Genomic DNA, 25593 nt, shown 5'->3' on the forward strand with positions numbered 1-25593 from the left:
GGAATGTCCTTTTTGCCTTGTGATTGACGCGACTCTTCGCAGAGTAGCCGTCGCTAGACTTAAATGATCATTACTGTGGCGCTGCTGCTTGGGGGTTGTGCCGTCAGACTTTATTGCGTGTTACAGTCCCAACACGCTTCCTCCCATGCGGCATTAAATGCGACTTGATTGCTTAGGAGAGGCCTGACACATCCCGGAGAGGCTTCATGCTATGCGAGCTTCCGGGAGTACCTTGTACTCCGGGTGCCTCCTCCGGGACCTATGCCCAGGGTGCTTCCTTGTGGCGTACAAAGACTTATCAAATATTTACAAGTTATCTGATCCACGTGTCCCTATTCGACTGGTCCACGTATTTTGGGCGAATTTAGGGGCAACAAGTTCCAATACCATAGTGAACACCAGGAATCGTATTTGTAATTTGATGCACATTTAGGAAGCGGGGGAGGATAGCATGTATCTGAGGCTTCCAAGTATTGTTGGCCGCAAAAAGAACGCTGTTTTAGGATTCCTTAAAGAGAGAATGAGGAAGAGGATCAATGGATGGGAGGGTAGATTCTTATCTCGAGCTGGGAAAGAGATTCTCATTAAGACCGTGGTTCAATCTCTTCCTTCGTATGATATGAACGTCTTCCTTTTTCCAATTGGCACTTGCAATGAACTAGAGCGGATGATTGCAAGCTTTTGGTGGAAATCGAACAACTCTACAAGCAATGGCAGCGGTATCACTTGGATGAGTTGGGACAAAATGACAAAGTGCAAGTTTGATGGTGGTATGGGCTTTCGAAGTTTGAGGGACTTTAATCTAGCCATGCTTGGTAAACAAGGTTGAAGGCTCTTATTTAACATCGATTCCCTGGCTAGCAAAGTTTTCAAAGCCAGATACTATCCTCAAGGTGATTATCTTTCGACGGAGCTTGGGTGGAACCCAAGCTTTATATGGAGTAGTATCTTTGCTGCAAGAGATACAGTAAAACTTGGTCTGAGGAAAAGAATTGGCTCTGGTACTACAATGCAAATTACTACAGACCCTTGGCTTCCTGTTATTGATCACTCAGTACACGTTCCTAAGGTTCATGGTCTTGAGAATTTTACTGTCAACAGCCTCTTCCAAGTCAATAATCGTTGCTGGGATAGTGATGTTGTGAAAGACTTTTTCTCCCCCCGAAGATGCGACTATCATTCTCGGCATTCCCATAAATCAAAAAGGTGGAGTTGACTCTTGGTATTGGGTTGTAGAGAAGAGCGGGTTCTACTCAGTTCGAAGTGCATACAATTTGCTTCAAGACCTTAAACACCATTCGGACAACTCAGAGATAAATGTGTTTTGGAAGAATCTCTGGACCCTCAAAGTGCCTCCTAAGGCCAAGGATCTTGTATGGAGGGCGGCTTCAAATTGTCTTGCAACTAAAAGGAACTTGTGTATTAAGAAGGTATTGGTTGATAGTACTTGTCCTATGTGTGGCGTCTTTGCTGAAACAGAATGGCACATTCTGGTGTCTTGTGATTTCGCCTGGTCTTGCCTGGGATATGCTGGTTTAGCTGCTGTGGGGAGAGATTCTTTTACTTCTCTGCTGTCTTGGCTAGATGCTACTGCTAGGCGTGTGAGCAGTGAGGTTCTGGGCAGAGTAGTGATGTTATGCTGGGCTATTTGGGCAGCAAGAAATGATCTTGTTTGGAAGCAGCTGGTGAGAAGTGTGAATGATGTGGTAGCTTTTGCTAATTAGACTCTTGATCAATGGGTAAATGCTCAAGGAAAGGGTAACATTCCCTTGTTGTCTCCTCTCAAAGATGGAGATGGTGCTGAGCAGTGGATAAAACCGTCTTCAGGTATCAAACTCAATGTCGACGGTGCCATTTTTGCTTCTCTTCTCAAGCATGGCTTCGGGTGTGTGGTTAGGAACACAGATGGTGGACTGGTCTCTGCTTTTGCAGGGGTTAAAAATGGCTCTGTGACTCCCGAATTGGCTGAAATCATTAGCATTAGGGAAGCTTTAAGTTGGCTCAAAAATCATGCTTTCTCACGGGCTACTCTTGAGACGGATAGTCTTGTTTGTGTTAAGGCTATTCGGAGTGAAGAAACTTTTTCTTCTACATTCGGATTGGTGGTTGATGATTGCAAAAATATCCTTAAAAATTTGTTCAATGTTTCGATTTTGTTTGTTAAGCGTTCTGCGAATCGTGCTGTGCACTTTGTTGCCCAGCACTCTGTTTCTTTAGCTGAACGTATGTTTTCCATTAACAGTGTTTCTTTGAATCTTATGTCTATCCTTGCGAGTGATTGCTCAATCTAATGAAGAACACTTATTCAAAAAAAAAAAAGTATAACAAAGAATACAATTAAGGTAGTCTAACTGGTAATTTATATTTTAGATATTTAAGGGCTCGTTTGTAACGTTATATTAGGTCGTATTGTATTATATTGAATTTGATTATATATCATATTTTTATATAATACTATATTAAATTTTAATTTATACTAAAACTAAGGAATGATACCACGCTTCGCGCGATTTCTGTAACATTTGAGAATGGTAAATATTAAAATTATTTTATATTCTTATAGTAAGCTATATATAGTTTTTAAAATTTTTCTCAATCTCTCATTACTATTATTTAAACTGATTACTCTGTTTAAATTCATAGTTTTGATGTAATTTAAATTATTATAAAAATAAATAAGTATTTTTTTTCCTTGAATTATTACAATAAAAACAATAATAAAAAGTCATGCCTTTAAACTATTCTTGATTTTAAATATTCTAATAGATTATTCTCGAGTTGAGATTTTTTTTAGTTGTTTATAATATTAATTAAAAAGTAATTAGAATTTATTTATTTTATTCTCTCTTTTAATTACTCATAATAAATATTGAATAAAAAATTAGAAAAAAAATCAAATAATTAGATAATTACAACTCTTTCTAAATAGAATGTGCATTGTCACACCTTCTTTATATGAGACAACTGTATATTAATAGATTATTGAGTTGTCACCCTTCCTTTTTCCTTGTTTATAATATTTTTTAGTTACTAATACTAATATCAATATGAAGTAATTATAATCTATTTTGTTATTCTCTTTTAATTAATAATAATAAATATTAATTAACAAACCGCAAAATTAGAAAATTACAATTAATTCAATAATCATAATAATAAAATGGTGTGACAATAATATAAAATAAATTAAATAAATAATTGGATAAATAAATTTGTACGTATCTTCTCATCAATAAAAATCATGTCCACACTAATAAATTCATCATCCTTTTTACTTACTGTTAGTAGACTCCACATCCTACAAAGTCTAATCCTTAAGATCCAACTTTTATTGTCATTCTTTAAGTCTTCAAGAAAATAATACTCCATGATATAAACTTCAAAGAATGCTTAAGAAATAACACAATATAAGAAGAAAATGTTGAGTGAAAATAATGAAACAAAATATTCTTTAAATATACAAACTCATCTAGTGGTATTAAATTGCTAGTTCTAATATTAAATTAATTCTCCTAGAGGAAAAAAAAACTGATAAACACACATTAAATAAATGATAAAGTAAAGTTATTATTAATTGCATAAAGTAATACATTTATTTTCTTTATTTTAATAAATAATAATAATATTTATTTTCTTATTTTTTTTGTAACAAATAATATTTATTTTCTTAATGCAATTATTTTATTAGTTATTTTTTTTCCCGAAAGGCTTCCTAATCACCAAAGAAAAGAGACTCTCTCTCATATCAAAGTGATGCACTGGTCTTCCATGTCTTTTTCTCCTAACTGCACTTATACTCTTTCGACCAAAAATTGGACTACTCTTCTCATCTTATTATTATTTTATTTTTTAATTACTGAAAAAGTGAATTGTTATTAGTTTATTAACAGATAAAAAAAATACACATTAAAGTTTAAAACAATACTTTTTTCAAATTTGATTAAGAAAAAAAACAGTAAAATCTATTTTGCCGGTTGAAGTGAAAAGTGGGAAAATCCACTATAGTGTTGGGTTGGAGATGTTTTTAGTATAAAAATATATATTACACCAAATCTATTTTTATTAATTTTTAATATATAAATAATATATTAGAGATTTATATGGATTATAACAATCATACTAATATTAGTGAATCAGATTTGGGAATAGAAATTTATATAGATTATCAATTTTGTGCAAGATACAAAACTGAAGAAGATGAAAATGGGGAAAGAAGCAGAGACAATATTACGAAGTAAAATATACATAGCCTTGTCATCTTCTCACTCCCACACTCTCTTTCTATTCTATTTTGGCAATTGTCATCCATCCATGTGTCAGATTAGAAATTATCAAATCCAAAACAAAAAATCTATGATTTATGTTGCATGCTCAAAATCTAAAACTTGCTATTGAAAATAAATCTAAGAATAAATCAAAAAATTAATTAAGAGAAGAGAGATTAGGTTATACATTTTGATTTGAAAAATAGTAAAAATCTCCTTAAACTAAAATACACACACCACAGAAATCTCACCGAAGGATGTAATTTTTCCAAGAACAATTTCGTCAAAGTGTAGCAGAAGAGGCCATGAAAAATGGTGTTTTTTTTTTTTTTAAATTGAATGGAGAGGGATAAAACTCTAAAAGAAAATGATGGAAAAGAAAATACGGTATATTACTCTAAAATAAAATTGCAAAAACACATTTAAGATTATTAAATCTATTAATGAGTTTAAATAAATAACTTAGAAAAAAATAAGAATAAATCAAAAAATTAGAAGATGAGAGATTAGAAAAGAATCACAACACATCAACTCTTAAAAACACTCCTCTATATATATATTTATATATATATATATAGAGGGTAATACTATGGTAGGACCTAGAAAAAGTTCCCTACCGTAGGGAACTTTTTTTTTTAACCGTTGATTTTAGATCTTATGGCTATTATTGTAAGGTATATACTATTATTATAAGACTGCTTGTATATAATTAAAACTTTATACATATTATAATAATATATTTATTTAAAAAAATAAATAATATTAATAATTAAAAAATTTATTAATTTTAATTTTTTTTAATTATTATTATTATTTTCTAAAATTAATTTAAATTATTTTTATATAGATATTTATTTTCAAAAGTTCCTCTGATGTAGGCTCGCTTGAATGATTTTAGATACTCTTTAATTGGAATCGTACCAATTTGCTTCTCCTAAACTCAATTTTTTCGGTAGAAAAAATAATATCTAACTAAATTAATTATTTTTTTTTATAAGTGGCGTCTCAAAAGAGCAGCCAAACAACAAGATAAAAACTATTTAAAAAACAGTTAATAACACGCACAGCCTAAAAGCAAAACAAATAAAAAAACTTGGTGTAAACATAAAAAAAAAAAAAAAAAAAATAAAAAAAAACCAGCAGTAAATTATGAAAAGCCAAAAAATAAGAAGCAAAAAAAATGAGTTTAGAAAAAATAATTATTTTTTGAAAATAAATACCAATATAAAAATAATTCAAAATAACTTTAAAAAAAATAATTCAAAAAAAAAATTAATAAATTTTTAATTATTAATATTATTTTTTTTAAAAAAAAATGAATATCATTTAATATTATTATAATATGTATAAAGTTTTAATTGTATACAAGCAATCCTATTGTAAGAGTATACACCTTACATCATAATAACCACATGATCTAAAATCAATGGTTAAAAAAAGTTCCCTACCGGTAGGAAACTTTTGCTAGGTCCTACCATAGTCTTGCCCTATATATATATACTAGGTGAATGTACGTGCCGAGCCACATATTGCTAATTTCATTTAAGATTTTAGTCTTTTTAAGATTTTAAATATATTTTATTTTTAAAGATTACAAATTTTTTTCTTGAAAAAATTAAATATTTATACTTGAAATATTATTTAATAATGTATTAAAAATAATATTAGTATAATTATAAAATTGTAAATAAATTTATTATTGGAGTAGTAGATTATTCTATTTAGTTCTTTTTTTAACATAGCATTGTAATGTAAGTTTATATCTATAAATATTCTGTAAAGTGTTAATATTATATGAACATCTATATTTATAAAGCTAAAAAGTGGGTCAATGACAGAAGTGATATATCTGCAATCACACAAAGATAGAAGTGGTATTTCTGCTAAACCATGACACTTGAATCATCGGGGCGAATTAACACCAACCAATAAGAAAAAAAAAAAACAGAGAACGGTTTCAAGGTGGAGTATTGTGTTTAATATATGAGTTTGCACGATCAGATTTAGAACAATTACAAATAATGAGAAAGTAGATACAAAATTAAATATAATCAAATTTAAATTTAAATGGTATATGATTTAGATATTTTTAATTAATCTATTTAATATTTAATAATTATTTAGTCAAAAAAATATCTACAAACATCATAGTGAAAAAAATAATAACAATAAAAAAAATAGTTATCCTTATATGATAGAAAAATAGAAAAATTAAATTTTATCATCAATTAAAATTAATAATTATACCTGTATAATTAATAGGTTAAAAAAAAGAGTAATGACCTATATTATAGATGGATATATAGATTATGGAGTGCAAACACTTGGACTAATTTGATGACTCTCTGTTGCCAAAAATTTCTTCACATTAGAATAGAAAAGAAATTAATAAAACAATTAAAAAGAATAACATCACATTATGCATCGGAATCAAAAAAAAAAAGATTTTTTTAAAAAATAAATGAAAAAAAATTATTAATATTCTCCCAATATAAGTTTGTTAGAGAGATATGTGGCTAAGATGATTTTTTTAATTTAAAAAGAGATTATTAATATTTAAAAGATTGTTTAATTTTTTAGTTTAATTATTGAGTTTATTTGTTAACGGGAGATCAAACCTAATCGTTAAATTTAACAGAATATTCTTTTATTTTTAAGTATATTCTGTTAAACCAAAAAATGCCATTAGATAGGCACTTTTAATATATAAAGATATATATACTAGATTAAAGTTACGTACAATGTACGTATATTTAATTATAATTTAGTTAACTTTTAATTATTATACCATACAATATTATTATAGTTTAATTAAATAAATAATCTTATTTTAAAGTAATTATTTATCATAAAATAAAAAACATAATGATATATATATTGGAAAAAAAATAATGTGTAAAATTTCAAAACTAAACTCTTATTTCTTGTTCATAATTTAAGATAATTAATATATTAGCTTTGATAAATAAATCAACAATCACTAAGAGTATCTACAATAGAGATGCAAATAAGTGGTGAAAAACTAAAATGTAATTCATTTAACAAAAAGTATACTCTAAATCTAATGATGTGCTAAAAAGTATGTAAATTTAACACGTAAGACTATCTTCCATTAGTAATAAAATTGATAATAAAGTTATTAATTTTTATTTTATTCTTAATAAAAATATTAATTAGATATTAAATTTTATATTTTCGTAATTGTGCATTAGAGCATAATATTAAAATTTAATTTAAATCTACCACAAATTTATTTTTTGTGCCAATAAAATAATAATCAATAAATAATAGTAAATAGTCGATAAATTTCATTCAAAAGACGACACATGAATCTCCACATAGTCTTCTATAATGCAATAATGATGAGCCTATAACACATTTTGTACACATAAATGAACACAATCCTAAGGAATATTTGTTAGACATTTATATGTATAAACTGAAATATATATGTTTATGTATAAAATGCGGAATTAAATCAAACATATATGCACTATATAACTTAAGGATCGAAATACCTCCAGCCATTGAATCTTTGAGCTTTAATCCCACATAAGCTTGATCTGCAAAAGAAACCGATTGATGTGGGTAATCGGGCTTCCTCGCTCTCTCAACTCTCTTTAGATGGATTTTGTTGTTATGAACAGAATGAGTGAGGAGCTCGGGGACCGAGACCCTATATTTATAGGTGAGATACTCCATCAGTATCTGTGCCACATTAATTGTCAGAATATTTTGACAATTAATTCAGGAAATCAAATCAGGTAATGAATATAGAAATCTGACCATATATAGAATATTACATAATTGATTATGTCCAGTCTCAATGAATATAAAATATTCATTTATTAGAAAATCAATTATTTATTTATTTCCTTAAATAGAAATTTATTTCTTTAAATAGAAATATATTTCTTTAAATAAAAATATTCTTATATTCTCCCACTTGGTCAGCATTTAGACTAAAACATTCAAACCCAAACGTTCCTCATTATATAATAAACATACGAATCATAGCGACATGTCCTCATTATAAGTCGAGTATTATCTTCCATGTATTACGATATATTTATTATATAACAATGTACTTTATATGGCAATGTACTTAAGCGAATAAACCCTAACCCTTATATTTATTCAGGTCCTCTTACGATAATTTTCTCAGATGAAATTGAGGTGCACATAAATATGAGAAAATATCGAAATTAGAGTTTCATTAAATAATTTTTGGTTGTATAAATAAAAAACTGCATATGGGTTAACTGAATCCCATATTTACTTTATGATCCTTGAATTTGTGTTGCGGCATGCCTTTAGTCAAGGATCTATGCGATCACCCAATTCAGTTTGCGTGATTAATGACCACTTATCACGCCTTTTTATGGCTAAATACTTAATGTCGATATGCTAGCTTCGACCAGTACTCTTAGAGTTATTAGCCATAAATATTGTAGCTGAATTTATCGCAAAATTTTCTTAATGGCCTAATGAAACTGTAATTCTGAACTCTAGGCCTACTATGAAACTCTATAATACATCATACGAGATGTATCCTCAAAACAATAAATGAATCTGACTTTTATAGTGGAAATAACAATATGGTCAATTCATCTTAAAATATGTATAAATATAATTTTTAGTATCTTAAAGATACCTCATGTAACGCCCTAATGCTAAGGCACGCTACAGTGCTTTTTCAATTATTGTGCAATCTTTGCTAATCAAAGAAGTTTCTCGAAAAACGTATCAAATTAAAACTTTTGCATTAAATATTAAACTTTGTAATATAATAAAATATTTACAAGTGCCGGGATCCCGATTTTAAACTTTGTAAAATTAACTTTTCAAAATATACATTTATTACGAATTCGCACAGCGCTGCAAAATAAAAATCCCCGGATGTCCCGAGACCAAACACTCCGTGTCGCTGGCTTTGACATGTACAATCTCACCGAGCTCGGGTTCACTCGCTCGGCCTTCGCCTTTCCTTTACCTACACATGAAAGTAGAAGCGCGAGTCGACAGACTCAGTAAGAAATGCATATAATATATCACATAAATTCCGACCTGTAAATAGGCGCCCATACACCTATCTACGGGGCTTAACGAATGAGCAAGAACGTTCGCGCTTGTGCTACTGATCATGATATCACTCCTACTAACACTATAATCGTGCTGTAGGACCGGCACTATGTTCGTGCCGCTATGATAGCGTCAATAACATCCAAAAGTATGATTGGCCATGATATCACTCTTAACCAGTACGATGCCTGTACTGCTGAACCGACACGATGGTTGTGTCGCTATGATAGTACCAAAACATACTTTCCAGGGTGAATAACACTCTTAACCAGTACGATGCCTGTACTGCTGAACCGACACAATGGTTGTGTCGCTATGATATCACCCAAACACATACAAGGATACACATAGCATGCATATATATATCATACATATACATACACCCAGATATTTATATCACACGTTATATTAAGTTCTTACCTGTTTTCCGAATTCAAACGTGCTGGCCGACCTGAACGGAATTCTCGTGCTAGATGGATGCCCTAATCACATTTTGAAATCGGGTAAGTTACATGATTCAAAACCCTAATCCCGGGAAATCCAAAACCAAAACCCTAGGTTCTGCTATGCTCTTAATGGGTTATTCTAACTCTGGAAATGGGGAAACATCCAACCGAGGCACCGAAATGGCAAAAATTGAGAAAATGAAAGGCCGGAACCACCTGCCAAGCAGCTTGGCCAGGTTTTGTAACACTGGCAAAGCTAGCCGGTTTGCACCAGTATTCCCCAAACTCTTCATTTGTTGCTCAATTCTTCACCAATTGCCATGAAACCTTCCAGAGCTCCTATTCAATGCATAAACAATAAAACCCAGCCAGTATTTCGCAGAACAAACCATCCAAAATTAATTTGCCATTAATGAACAAAGCTTTGCATTCAAAACTTAAAGTTGCATAAAACCTATACCAATCATCAAAACCAGCTACAAGAAGCTAATACCAACTCAATTGAACCCTATAAATCGAACCCTAAGCCCACCTAAACCTAACAGCCACCAATTCTCAAATTCACTATTTCAAGCTAACTCAAAACTTGAAAATACACATACTCAAGGGTTTTAGGGTTTACCTTAGTTTGATTCTCCTTGAAATCTTGATAGAAACCACAAATTCAGCAAGAATTCCCCTGGTTCCTAGCTGGTTCGAAGAGAGAGAGGTGAAGAAAAGAGAGCTTCCTTTGAATTTTTGATATTTCCTTTTATTTTTTTCCTTTTTCTTCAAATGAGAGAAATGCATTTCCTATGCATTGATTCAGCCCACAAAGAGGGCAGCTGTCACACTCTCACACAGCCACATAAACCTCAAAAGAAAAAGACTAAAATGCCCATAATGCAAAATTCTAGGTTATTTTCAACTTAGGGGTAAAATTGTCAAATTTTATAACCCCGCTCAAACCCGATAATTTATTTTCTCTAAAATATTTCCCCCTATGAAATAAGGTTCTAAACTTACCCATGTGATCAATCTAGCCATCCATCGCATTTTCCATTGTCGCCGAGCAAAAATTACAAAAATATTATATTCTACATATAAATTAAATAATACCCCTAGAGTTTAATAAAATCTCCGGAATTGAGAAATTATAACTCTAATATTTATTTCTAAATATTGGGGTCCACAATTAAATAAATTCACAAATAATAATAAAATAATAAAAATTAGTGCTAATTGCCTTTACTAATCCAAATTAATAGAGCGGTCATTACAATTATCCCCCCGTTAATAGGATTTCGCCCTCGAAATCTAATCTGAATAGCTCTGGATGTTGAGTCCTCATATCCGACTCCAATTCCCAGGTGGCTTCTTCCACCTTGCGTTCCTCCGAGCACCTTAACCGAGTTCAATAGTCTTGTTTCGAAGAACTTTTTCCTTTTTATCCAAAATGCGTACGGAGTTGTTCCTCATGGAATAAATCGTTACGGTTGAGGGCCTCATAACTCGAAGACATGAGTCGGGTCGATACGTATTTCCTCAACATAGATATGTGAAATACGTCATGAACGACAATAACGTGTTGGAGCATGCTACTGCGAGCCTCGAGTATACGAAATGGCCCAATGAACCTAGGGTTTAACTTACCCTTCTTCCCGAAGCGCCTAATACCACTTCATTGGTGAAATCCGCAGGAGAACATGTTCCCCACGAAATGTAACATCTACGTAGCTTCGGATCGGCATAACTTTTACACTGCTTTGAAAGCGACAAGCATCCGAGCCTTGATCTTATCAATAGCTTCATTGGTCCTCTGCACTAACTCTGGACCCAAGTACTTCCTTTCTCCTGTCTCGTCCCAATGAATAGGAGAACAACATTTTCTACCATATAACATCCCATAGGGAGCCATCCCTATTATTTTTTGGTAGCTGTTATTGTAGGAGAATTCAATTAAAGGCAAGTACTTATTCCATGAACCCTCAAAGTCCATGACACAGGCTCGTAGTAAGTTTTCCAAAATCTGGATAGTTCTTCCTGACTGACCATCAGTCTGAGGGTGAAAGGTTGTACTAAACTTTAACTTGGTACCCATAGCCTTCTGAAGACTCACCCAAAATTTCCATGTGAACTTTGGATCCCTATCTGAAACAATAGATTTAGGGGCTCCATGGAGACGAACTATCTCCTTCACATACAATTCAGCATGCGATCCCTTTGAATAGGTGACTTTCCTTTGGTAGAAAGTGAGCGAGCTTTGTGAATGTTCACGATAACCCGAACGAATCATACATTCCGTAGTTACGGGCAAACCGGTTACAAAGTCCATTGCGATGTCCTCCCACTTCCATTCGGAAGGACTAAAGATTACAATAACCACTGGCCTCGATGTTCGGCCTTAATCAACATGTGGCGAGTTAAACACTTGGACACGTAGTCCACCACATCTCTTTTCATCCCATACCACCAGAAGTAGGGTTTTAAATCTTGATACATCTTGGTGGTTCCCGGATGTAACGAATAAGGCGTGGTGTGAGCTTCATCCAGTATCTCTTTCTTAAGCTCATCAACACTAGCAACACAAACTCGAGCTTTATATAACAACATTCCACTGCTCGAGGGCGAAAGCCTCTGGCGAGCCCGACCAACTTCGTCTCGAACTTTAACTAGCTCGGGATCTTCCAGTTGTGCCTTTCTGATTCTCTCCAACAGATCAGATTGGAGTGTTAAATTATGTAACTTCCCGACCACGAACTCAATTCCTGCACTAACCATTTCCGAGGCTAGTTGAGGGGCTATCATAACCATAGTACAAATTCACCGGGACCTTTTTCTGCTTAGAGCATCGGCTACAACATTGGCTTTCCCGGGGTGACACAAAATTTCACAATCGTAGTCCTTAACCAGTTCCAACCACCTTCTCTGCCTCATATTCAAATCTTTCTGGGTGAAAAAGTATTTGAGACTTTTATGATCAGTATAAATCTCACACTTTTCACCGTAAAGATAATGTCCCCATATCTTTAAAGCAAAAACCCCAGCAGCAAGCTTTAAGTCATGAATTGGATAGCGCTGCTCATAATCTTTCAGTTGACGAGAGGCATAGGCTATAACTCTGTCAGCTTGCATCAGAACACATCACAGACCCTGTCTGGATGCATCACAATAACCATGAATTTCTCTTGATCTGATGGCAAAGCTAACACCGGAGCTGTTATCAAACGTTGCTTCAACTCCTAAAAACTTGTTTCACACTTATCTGACCACACAAATCTCTGATTTTTCTTAGTCAATTCGGTTAGGGGAATAGAAAGTTTAGAAAATCCTTCGACGAAACATCGATAATACCCTGCTAACCCGAGAAAACTTCGAATTTCCATCACAGACTTGGGCCTCGGCCAATTCTTCACTGATTCCACCTTGTTTGGATCGACCATAATTCCATTCTTCCCAACAATATGTCCCAGAAAGGACACTTCAGACAACCAGAATTCGCACTTTTTGAACTTGGCATACAGCTTGTGATCCCTAAGTCGCTGCAACACCATTTGAAGATGATGCTCGTGCTCCTCTTCTGACTGAAAGTATACAAGAATGTCACTGATAAACACTATAACGCAGTTATCGAGGAAATCCTTGAACACCCTATTCATGAGATCCATAAAGGCCGCAGGAACATTAGTCAACCCGAATGACATTACCAGAAACTCATAGTGCCCATACCTGGTTCTAAAAGCAGTCTTCGATATGTCCTTCTCTCGAATTCTAATTTGTTGATAACCAGATCGTAAATCAATCCTTGAAAACTCTGTCTTTCCCTGAAGCTGATCAAACAGATCATCGATTCAGGGCAACGGGTACTTGTTCTTAATCGTCAGCTTGTTTAGTTCTCGATAATCAATACACATTCTGAGGGAACCATCTTTCTTTTTCACAAAAAGAACCGGAGCTCCCCAGGGCGACACACTGGGTCGAATAAACCCAATATCAAGCATCCCCTGAAGTTGTAACTTAAGCTCCTTGAGTTCCGCTGGAGCCATCCTATATGGAGCTTTAGAAACAAGTTCGACTCCAGGTGCCAAATCAATTACAAAGTCAATCTCTCGCTGTGGCGGCAATCCCGGCAACTCCTCGGGAAACACATCAAGAAAATCTTTCACTACCCGGACTACCTCAGGCCCAAATGTTTCAGGTCTGCTGGAGTCAAATACCACCGCTAGAAATCCTACACAACCATTGCATAGTAAATTCCTAGCTCTCAGCACAGAAATAACCGGGATCCGAGACCCCTGAACTGACCCAACATAAACAAATGGATCTTCACCTATTGGCTGAAAAATCACCATTTTACGCCTACAATCTATACTGGCCGAATACTTGGATAAGAAATCCATTCCCAGTATAATGTCAAACTCAATTAATTCCAGTTCTATACGATCAACGCTCAACTCCCTATCTTCGATCCTAATTGGCATAGACCTAATACGCCTATTAGAGACCACCAACTCCCCACTAGGCACTAGGGTTCCAAACCCTCTTTTTAAAATATCTCAAGGCCTACCCAAAAATGAATTATTCTCATAGCTACATATGAATGTGCAGCTCCCGAATCAAACAACACGATATAAAAGAAGTCATTTACAGGGAGCTAACACCTCCTACTACGGAGGGGCTTGCGCATCATCGGCAGGCATTAGCATTCACCGTGGTAGGAACAAATACCACTTTCTGCTATTGTTCTTCTTTCTCCACCTGTGGGCAATCTTTCTTAAAATGCCCAACCTTGCCACATTGAAAACATACTTTTCGGTTGCATTCTCCGGGATGGTGTTTCATGCAACGTGGGCATTCAGGGTAAGAATAACCCTGGCGTCCTCCCTTGCCTTGAAACCTTCGGAACCGCTTGTTCTGTCTTAAACCCACCACTGATGACGTAGGTTTCCTCTTTTGCTCCATCGTGGAGCTCCTGCCACTTCCACCATAATTTGAATTCAGGCAAGTAATATTCTGACCCTCTACCATAATCTCCTGAGGTCTCATAATAATTTCCTCAGGGCTTTCAGCCCAAGAAGCATTCTTCATATTTGAATCTCCCTGAAAGTCTGAAGGTTCTTGGATCCAAATCTTCCCATGTAATGGTTCCACTTGATTACCAGCCATTCCATGCTTTGCTGGTAATACCGAATCAAAAATGATTGGCATATGTGGTAAAGATACTACAGGAGACCTTTGCTGTTTCAACCTCTGAATCTCTTCTTCATGTCGTTGAATCACAGCTTCAATTTTTGCAAACCTTTGCTCCAAATCCAACGGAGCCTGTGACGGATAACCATCACTCCCGTCGGAAGCCCTCCAAGGGATTTCACCTTGGTTACGGGGACAACTTGAACTCCATTCTCTCCAACCGTTACTAGCTCTGGCCACTTTATTTTGACTCTCCCTAATGCACCAGGTGTCCATTCTATAAGACTAACCTGTCAGTTAGTAAGTCACCTTGGTCAGGCAACGGCCTATTTACATACTTACTATCGCACTTATGGATTTTAAGGCAATGCACTTAACATAAACAGTTATAATCTAATATGCATCCTAACATGCTTTCACATTCGTAATTTTTAAAAGAAAATACTAAACAAGTACGGGCTTACTGAACCGTGAACCGAGCTTTCTCTGATGAAGATTGTACATATCTTAGCAAGCTTCGGTAGACAAACTGACGCTACGATACCAAAATTGTAACGCCCTAATGCTAAGGCACGCTACAGTGCTTTTTCAATTATTGTGCAATCTTTGCTAATCAAAGAAGTTTCTCGAAAAACGTGTCAAATTAAAACTTTTGCATTAAATATTAAACTTTGTAATATAATAAAATATTTACAAGTGCCGGGATCCCGATTTTAAACTTTGTAAAATTAACTTTTCAAAATATACATTTATTACAGGTCGCACAGCGACTACCAAAATAAAAATCCCCAGATGTCCCGAGACCAAACACTCCAGGTCGCGCTGCTTTGACATGTACAATCTCACCCGAGCTCAGGTTCACTCCTGCTCAGCCTTCGCCTTTCCTTTACCTACACATGAAAGTAGAAGCGGAGTCGACGGACTCGGTAAGAAATGCATATAACATATCACATAAATTCCGAGCACAGTAAATAGGCGCCCATACACCTATCTACGGGGCTTAACGAATGAGCAAGAACGTTCTAGCGCATTGTGCTACGATCATGATATCACTCCTACTAACACTATAATCGTCTTTGTAGGGGCCAGCACTATGTTCGTGCCGCTATGATAGCATCAATAACATCCAAAAGTATGATTGGCCATGATATCACTCTTAACCAGTACGATGCCCGTATGCTGAGGCACACGATGGTTGTGTCGCTATGATAGTACGAAACATACTTTCCGGGGTGAATAACACTCTTAACCGATCTGATACTGTACCGCCGAACCGACACAATGGTTGTGTCGCTATGATATCACCCAAACACATACAAGGATACACATAGCATGCATATATATATCATACATATACATACACCCAGATATTTATATCACACGTTATATTCAGTTCTTACCTGTTTTTCCAATTCAAACGTGCTGGCCGACCTGAACGGAATTCTCGTGCTAGATGGATGCCCTAATCACATTTGAAATCGGGTAAGTTACATGATTCAAAACCCTAATCCCGGGAAATCCAAAACCAAAACCCTAGGTTCTGCTATGCTCTTAATGGGTTATTCTAACTCTGGAAATGGGGAAACATCCAACCGAGGCACCGAAATGGCAAAAATTGAGGAAATGAAAGGCAGGGAACCACCGCTTCAAACCGGCTAGCCGGTTTGTGGCACTGCAAACCGGCTAGCCGGTTTGCACCAGTATTCCCCAAACTCTTCATTTGTTGCTTAATTCTTCACCAATTGCCATGAAACCTTCCAGAGCTCCTATTCAATGCATAAACAATAAAACCCAGCCAGTATTTCGCAGAACAAACCATCCAAAATTAATTTGCCATTAATGAACAAAGCTTTGCATTCAAAACTTAAAGTTGCATAAAACCTATACCAATCATCAAAACCAACTACAAGAAGCTAATACCAACTCAATTGAACCCTATAAATCGAACCCTAAGCCCACCTAAACCTAACAGCCACCAATTCTCAAATTCACTATTTCAAGCTAACTCAAAACTTGAAAATACACATACTCAAGGGTTTTAGGGTTTACCTTAGTTTGATTCTCCTTGAAATCTTGATAGAAACCACAAATTCAGCAAGAATTCCCCTGGTTCCTAGCTGGTTCGAAGAGAGAGAGGTGAAGAAAAGAGAGCTTCCTTTGAATTTTTTGATATTTCCTTTTATTTTTTTTCCTTTTTCTTCAAATGAGAGAAATGCATTTCCTATGCATTGATTCAGCCCACAAAGAGGGCAGCTGTCACACTCTCACACAGCCACATAAACCTCAAAAGAAAAAGACTAAAATGCCCCTAATGCAAAATTCTAGGTTATTTTCAACTTAGGGGTAAAATTGTCAAATTTTATAACCCGCTCAAACAGATAATTTATTTTCTCTAAAATATTTCCCCCTATGAAATAAGGTTCTAAACTTACCCATGTGATCAATCTAGCCATCCATCGCATTTTCCATTGTCGCCGAGCAAAAATTACAAAAATATTATATTCTACATATAAATTAAATAATACCCCTAGAGTTTAATAAAATCTCCGGAATTGAGAAATTATAACTCTAATATTTATTTCTAAATATTGGGGTCCACAATTAAATAAATTCACAAATAATAATAAAATAATAAAAATTAGTGCTAATTGCCTTTACTAATCCAAATTAATAGAGCGGTCATTACACCTCATCACTTTGTATGAAAAATAAAGTGGTCTTAACTTTAGTTATTCTGATACTACTTAACGATCCTGAAACAAATGTAATGCAAAGTCTTATTCAGACTCTTAGGCATACATTAGGCTTCTAAAATAGAAGCAAATGAATGTTCTTAATTTATTCTCACTCCAGATCATTTTTCGAATCTTTGGTTCGAGTTGAATTTATCACACTTAAAGATAAAAGTTATATCAGATGAATAATACATAATTTTATTTAATCAGAGATGCTGTGGCTACTCTCTAATCAATTAAAATTATATATATTATTTATTTTCTTTATCTCAAAATAATAATTTGAGATATGAATTATTTCAACTTATATAGAAAACTTTTATCATCATTTGCAAGTAACATATTGTCTACGTATAAAACAAATATTACTCCCACTAACCTTCTGGTATATAATTATTTCCATAATTCTCTTTTCAAACCTAAAGGAAAAGATGATATAATACCAATTTGTGAGATGTTTGTTTTAATCTATAGGTAGACACTTTAAGCTTGCATATGTTCACCACTATTAGAGAAAAATCTTTATGGCAGTCTGTATACCTTCTCCTCTAGTTCACTATTTGGAATTGATTAATGAATTAAAACAAGCAACAAATGCCAAGGTCTATAATAGAATCTTTTATAAAAACCATTGAGAATGTAAATCTCCTTTGTTATTGATTCTTAGTTCAAAATGAACTTCTTAGCAATGAATATTCTTTTTATATCTTTATGTTTCTCAATGTTGCCTAATGAATATTATTGGTGAAAAAACCTATGCTTAATTAATGTTCTCCACCCCATTAGGCAACTTTACTAAAGATAAACTTTATTGCTATTTAAGATATTCATTTCTTCATTCATGGCATATTGTACTACAACTTCAATTCTTTATCATTCTATAATTTAATTTGTGTCTCAAATTAATATTGTAGTTGAACTCTTATTGTACAAAATGTGATCACTAGAATACATTGATCTTACTGTTCTAATAAGTCATCTTAAGGATGGACCAACAAACTCTTAAAAGAGCAAATGGTTCAATAGCATGTTATTTTAGAAATTGTAAGCAATTACTAAATAACATAACTTATTAGAATTTTACCAATGACTTGTATATTATTAATGATTAGTTATGAATTCTCAATAACCATTAATCTTAAGGGTTGTTGTGAATCATAATTAATCTAACACTTGAGGTGGAAGTTTGAGAAAATATGAATGATCTTTCTCGGAAACTAGGTTCCTAGATTGATCACTCCCACTGATCAAGTCAATTCTTAATTCCACAATTCTAGTGTTGTGAGATGGATGATAAAATATGTAACCCTTAAACCTTATAGCTTTTCAAATGAAATATGCTCATTTATGGTTTAGGGCTCAGATCTTTTCTTTGACAATTGTACTCTAACTATATATGGGTATTTATAAAATGTGTACATGTCATCAAGTCGGTTTTCAACCTTATCACAACTCAAAATATGTTTGAGAAACAATTTTGGTTAGAACACGATTCGATATGTACACCCCATTGAAGAGTATCAATAGACAAAGATTTAGGAAAGATTGGAGTTTGCTATGTAGGCTCCACCCCATGTCCAAAAAATGCTTAGTTTCTTAAATCTGTCACACACTATAATTTGGGTGTACCAAGCATATGTATTGGGTAATGGACCCATACTTTTAAAGAAACTTTGCAAATAGACTGGGAGTTTATCCATACTCACGAATTTTAATGTAGTATTCTCCATTTTATATTTGATCTCACTATCTTAATATGCAAAATGCACCATTTCTCTACTTAAGATTTAAATGTCTTTGAAACATATAAATCTATACTTTTGTAGAAAAATTATTTATGTGAGTAATCGTTAAAAAAGAGATGCAAAATTTGAGTCCATGTCTTAAAAATTAATTGACTTTTATGATTTCTAATATGATAGAATTCTAGTATGCACCGATTTTGACTTGTTGGAATACATATTCTTAATGAAATTCACACAAGTTCTAAATAAAGTTAGTAAAATCAAGTGTAATGAAGATCCCCACCATTTACTAATATTTATTCTATTTATGGAGATATGTTCCATAATTTTTGGTGCTATGTAATGTAGAAGAATTCTTATTAATAACACATTTCTTATTGTCAGATTGAACTTGCATATCTTTATGAGTGACATCATTTGTAGTAAAGACCTCTAAATGTGTCTAAATCAAGTTTCAATAGAATCTTAGAACATAAAGGTCTTTGCCAATTTTAAAACAAAGCCACTACTATATTGCTTGTTCCTTACACTTCTAAATGTGAGAACTTATCTTGTCTGTGGATAAGATTTGCTCACAGTTACTGACTTTCTTAGGTTTATTTTTAAACCTTGCAAGAAATTATGAATGTGGAATAACAATCTAAAATAATCCACTATGTATTAATAATCGCATTAACTATATTAGAATGAATTCATACACAATAAATTAAAATTTATTGGTGATAATAAAGTGTGATTTATTTTTCTTAATCTTACAGTAAAAACTGTACAATTTAGATTAAGTTATCAGAATAAATTTTTCGAAATTTCTACTAGTATGGAAGAAATTTATGAATAGTGATGTAATAAAATTACATATATAGTTTTGAGGTTTAAATGAATCATGTTTTTACCAATGAATAAACATGCTTAAATATGAAATCTTATTAGATAAAAATTGCCTGTGGGCTAAATTTTTAATTTGATAAGATTAGATTTAGATGTAGATTATGATAGATTTACACAATTTATGAAAAAACTTAAAGTTTAATATTTCTATCTTAATGAAAGGTATGAAACACTTAATTATTTATAAATGTTTCAAAATTTTATACTTTATGATAAAATTATTAAATTAAATCTACATAATTTCCTGTGGGATAAATTAAGAGAATTTAATTTAACATATTAATCATGTGAATATAATAAAATCCCTGTAGGGTAAGATTATTATGTTCACATAATTCATGTCCATTATGTGATCTTAATCCACTTAATACATATAATTTTATATAATTAAGGATGTTGTGGCTACTCCCTAATTATTTAAAATTATGTGGTTCACTAGACACCAAAGTATAAACTGAAGATTAAAATTTTACTAAATCCAAAATTGCCTGTGGGCTAAATTTTAAATTTAATAAAATTAGATGAACTTTATGATAGATTTAATTAAACAATTAGTTTTGGAAAATGAAGGTTTATTATCTATCTTTAATTAAATTTGTGATAACACTATTAAATTAAATCCCCATAACTCCCTGTGGGGTAAATTAAGAGAATTTAATTTAACATATTATCCTAATTAATTATACAAATATAATAAAATCCCTGTGGGGTAAAATTATTATACCTATATAATTAATTACAAGTTATGTCCATTAAGGTGAATTTTAATTAATGTATAATTTTATACAAATAAGGATGCTGTGGCTACTCCCTAATTATATAAAATTATATTTTCACTTTGACATTAGGTATTGGGCTCTACCTAAAAGTAATTTCGTTATTAACATAATAGATAATCACTGAGATTAGTGCTCCTAGTGTGGTCGTCCGAAGATCATTAAAAACCGTTCTAGATATGAGCATTTGTCCCAAGTTCATGTTTTCTTATGTCAAACCACAAAATTACTTACATTTTATTCATATTTTATTCATTTTAGGAAGTTTTATGAATATTTTATGAATAATTTTATGAAGTTTTATGAAACTTAATGTGCTAGATAAAATATTCAACCTATCTTAATGTTTGAACATTTCTAAATATATCTAGCACTATAAAAGGAATTTATGTATAGCATTTAAATCATACAAATCAAAATTAATTGTATTAAAAATAAATTTTCCAAATAAATACAAATTAAAACAATTATTGTATGATAATATATTAAATGCTTAATTCCATGATATGTAATTAATTATGCATTTATAACCATATAATATCTTAATTATTTGTACTAATAATTAATTTGTATAAATAAGGTAAATATACAAATTAGTACAATTAATTATATGAAATCAATTAAATGCAAAATTAAAGAATATACTTAATAGCAGATTATCAATTAATTTAATCAATAAATTACTTAATTGGTAAATAAATATAATAATTGTGCACTTAATTGTAGAATAATTAAATATTCACATTCTTAAAATATCACAATTATTGTAATTACATGTAAAAATAAAGCATGTAATTAATTTACCAAATTAAAAACTTTCCATAATAATTTATTACTAAATAACATATAATATATGAAGATATATGTTAAATAAGAATGAAAAGTTAAACAAATGTAATTTAATTGACTAAATCAACAAAAATAAGGAAATAAAATAAAATTCCAAAAATAAATCAAAGTAACAAAATTTCGGAATTTTCTTAAATTTTTCTTAATTTTCCTTTTTTTTTTTGAAAAACTGCCATGAAAAACAACACCGATGACCAAAATTCATGAAACCAATTCCAAAATGATCTAAATGAATAAATTAAGAGATCCATATTGATTTCAAGCATCGAAAACACGTAAAATGTAGACTTTAATTTCATAAAAAATTCTTTCGGGTCCGATCGTGTTCTTAAGAGAATTTTTTCAGTTTTCAGATGGGTTTTAAATCCTTTTCATTCATAAAATCGATCTAAAATATTATATGAATATAGTAATGAATAGAGGATTTAAAATAAATACCGAAAATGAAAACGGAAAAATTATAGACCGAAAAATAAAACTTTCATGTATATATATACTCGTATACAATGTATATATACTGCATAAAATCATCATTAATGTATGAAAGAGAGTATTACATACAATTTTTATGCAACAAAAATATGAAAGCATTGAGTATTATACATAAACATATATACATGAAAATTATATGTATACACACAGTATATGAATATAAATATGAATGTGCATATATATATATGAACATATAGATTATGAAATATTAATATAAAAGTATATATATAAATATGAATATATATACGTAAATGAAAAGAAAATGTATATAAAATATATATACAAATAAAAACCAATACTGGATATGTATATATATGTATACATATATACTTACATATACACACATCAAACCATATAAAATATCATAAAGATATATAAAAGAATATGATAATCAATTATATGGAAAGAAATCAATGAATATAATATGAAAGTGTATACTCAGAAATATATATATATATTATACGGTATAAATGAATGTATATAATATATATATATATGAACGTAAATATGAAGATGAATATATATATGTATATATAAAAAATTGAGTATATGAATATATATATAATCGGGAATTATATAATATGAAAGTATATATATAAAATATATATTATATTATAAATGAAGAACTCCGTAAATGTATGTATATATATATATGAAACTCAAAATAAATCAAGGCAGAGATATATAATCTGCTCTGATACCAACTGTTAGACATTTATATGTATAAACTGAAATATATATGTTTATGTATAAAATGCGGAATTAAATCAAACATATATGCACTATATAACTTAAGGATCGAAATACCTCCAGCCATTGAATCTTTGAGCTTTAATCCCACATAAGCTTGATCTGCAAAAGAAACCGATTGATGTGGGTAATCGGGCTTCCTCGCTCTCTCAACTCTCTTTAGATGGATTTTGCTGTTATGAACAGAATGAGTGAGGAGCTCGGGGACCGAGACCCTATATTTATAGGTGAGATACTCCATCAGTATCTGTGCCACATTAATTGTCAGAATATTTTGACAATTAATTCAGGAAATCAAATCAGGTAATGAATATAGAAATCTGACCATATATAGAATATTACATAATTGATTATGTCCAGTCTCAATGAATATAAAATATTCATTTATTAGAAAATCAATTATTTATTTATTTCCTTAAATAGAAATTTATTTCTTTAAATAGAAATATATTTCTTTAAATAAAAATATTCTTATAATATTATGTAGAAAAAAAATATTCCACGTAGATTTGGATATTACATTCTTAATGCTTCGAAATATACTCACATTTCAAAGATTTTACACAAATAATAATATAATTGAACATGATCTACAAATAATTGAGTACAGAGAGTCAATATTTAAGCAACATAAATTTAGAATTTCTAATATGGGTGTAATGAAAAAAATGAATAATATTAAAGCGTATAGATAATTTATGGAGTAATAAATATCTGTGCATGTGAATCTATATTATGCATAAGCATGTGATTCAAACAATACCATTCAAACAAATATAGTATATACAGTAAAATATATGTATATCAAATGATTCATTGTTGGAGGGACCGAGAATTCTATACGGAGCTAGATTTAAAGAATTGAATATAAATTTGTTTAGAAGATGTTTGGAGCAGTTCAAAAATATTTACGTGATGATATTTGTGAACTTTCTGAGATGAAGATTTTTCATTATATTTATCATCGCAAGTGGATGCGATTCTCCACCTAATCTTTAGCTTTTTTTTTTTGTTAAAATAACAAATATTTACTTTTATTAATATTATTTGATTAAAAGAATAATATTTACATAAAAATAAAGAAGGAAAGAGGGTTGTGACTCTCGAATAATTAGCATCAAATATCAGTTCAAATATTAATGAGATTTATTTTATTTTTATTTTATTATTTTATTATATATAAATAATATTTTATTATTTTATTAAATATAAATAAAAAGTCACCCATAAATTTATCATAAACCAAGAATTTAGTTATATAGGCACACTTTATATCTATTCTATATAAAGTGTGCCTATATAACTAAAATTCTTGGTTTATGAGAAATTCATGGGTGACTTTTTATTTTTATTTAATAAAATAATAAAATATTATTTATATATAATAAAATAATAATAAAACAAATCCCATTAATATTTGAACTGATATTAAATATTCGAGAATCACAACCCATTTAAAAAGAAAACAACCGCATATCTCTCTAACAAACTGTATATCCCCAAATTTTGATTAAAGTTTTCTATTAAAAAATAACAATTTTTTTAGCTGAGGTTAACGGGGTTAAATCCCCAATTTATTTTTATCTATAATTTTCTTTTTTCAAATCTCAAACACAGTTTATAACATGCCAACTCATAGAATCCCCAATTTATATCACATGAAGCCACTGTATATCGCATGAAGTTCAAAATGACGAGGAAGAAGGTGAGAGATGAAAATCAAAATCATCTTCAACCATATCTGCTTTGGCGAGCAAAGTGGGACTCTATAGGTAATAATATGTTTGTTATCTTTTGAATTTCATGTTTTTGTACAAGAGTAGGGATTGAAAATCTGATTGATGGTTACACTTGGCAGCCATCTATATGCAAGAGTTCTTGTTGTTAGTAAGATATCTCTACCAAACTATAGATTTGATTTGGATGATAAGCGTCCACAGAGGGAGGTATTTTTCATAATTTTTTTTTTCTTTATTATGATGCTTGATTAAAGATTCAACAAAATTAAAGATTAAAGATTATTTGGAGTGGTGGTGTTACATTGTACATTCCTCTTTGGTGTTCCACCATTCTGGGAGGTATATTTTTTTTATTTTATTTTTTTTTATTTTTTTTTCCAGAACTGAAGTTTGTTTTTGTTCAACTTGTTCTTGTTCTAGGATATAAGAAGTTTGGAGTTACATATTTTCAGCTGTGTTAAGAATTAAGATTAGTCTGCCCAAATTAATGAATTATATTGCAGAGGTGTAGTTTTAAATTAATAAAATAATTTTACCTACCTTTCATATATAAGTAGATTTTTTAATTAAATTAATTATTTACACCATGTCTTATAACTATTTGCAAGAATACTGCCATTTTGTCGACACTATCATATACAATTTATTCACAGAAAA

The 25593-nt window shown here is 31.4% G+C and overlaps 1 protein-coding gene across 1 annotated transcript; it reads left to right on the forward strand.

Annotated features, from left to right (window-relative positions):
* The first annotated feature begins 451 nt into the window (after window positions 1–451).
* Window positions 452–2291, forward strand: LOC115717764 (uncharacterized). Its single transcript, XM_061116570.1, has 4 exons — window positions 452–759; window positions 862–1133; window positions 1237–1613; window positions 1725–2291. The coding sequence occupies exons 1-4, from the start codon at window positions 452–454 to the stop codon at window positions 2289–2291; spliced, it is 1524 nt and encodes a 507-aa protein (XP_060972553.1).
* The last annotated feature ends 23302 nt before the right edge of the window (window positions 2292–25593 follow it).

This window comes from Cannabis sativa, chromosome 5 (genome assembly GCF_029168945.1).
Source record: "Cannabis sativa cultivar Pink pepper isolate KNU-18-1 chromosome 5, ASM2916894v1, whole genome shotgun sequence".
In the NCBI taxonomy this organism is placed as follows: Eukaryota; Viridiplantae; Streptophyta; class Magnoliopsida; order Rosales; family Cannabaceae; genus Cannabis; species Cannabis sativa.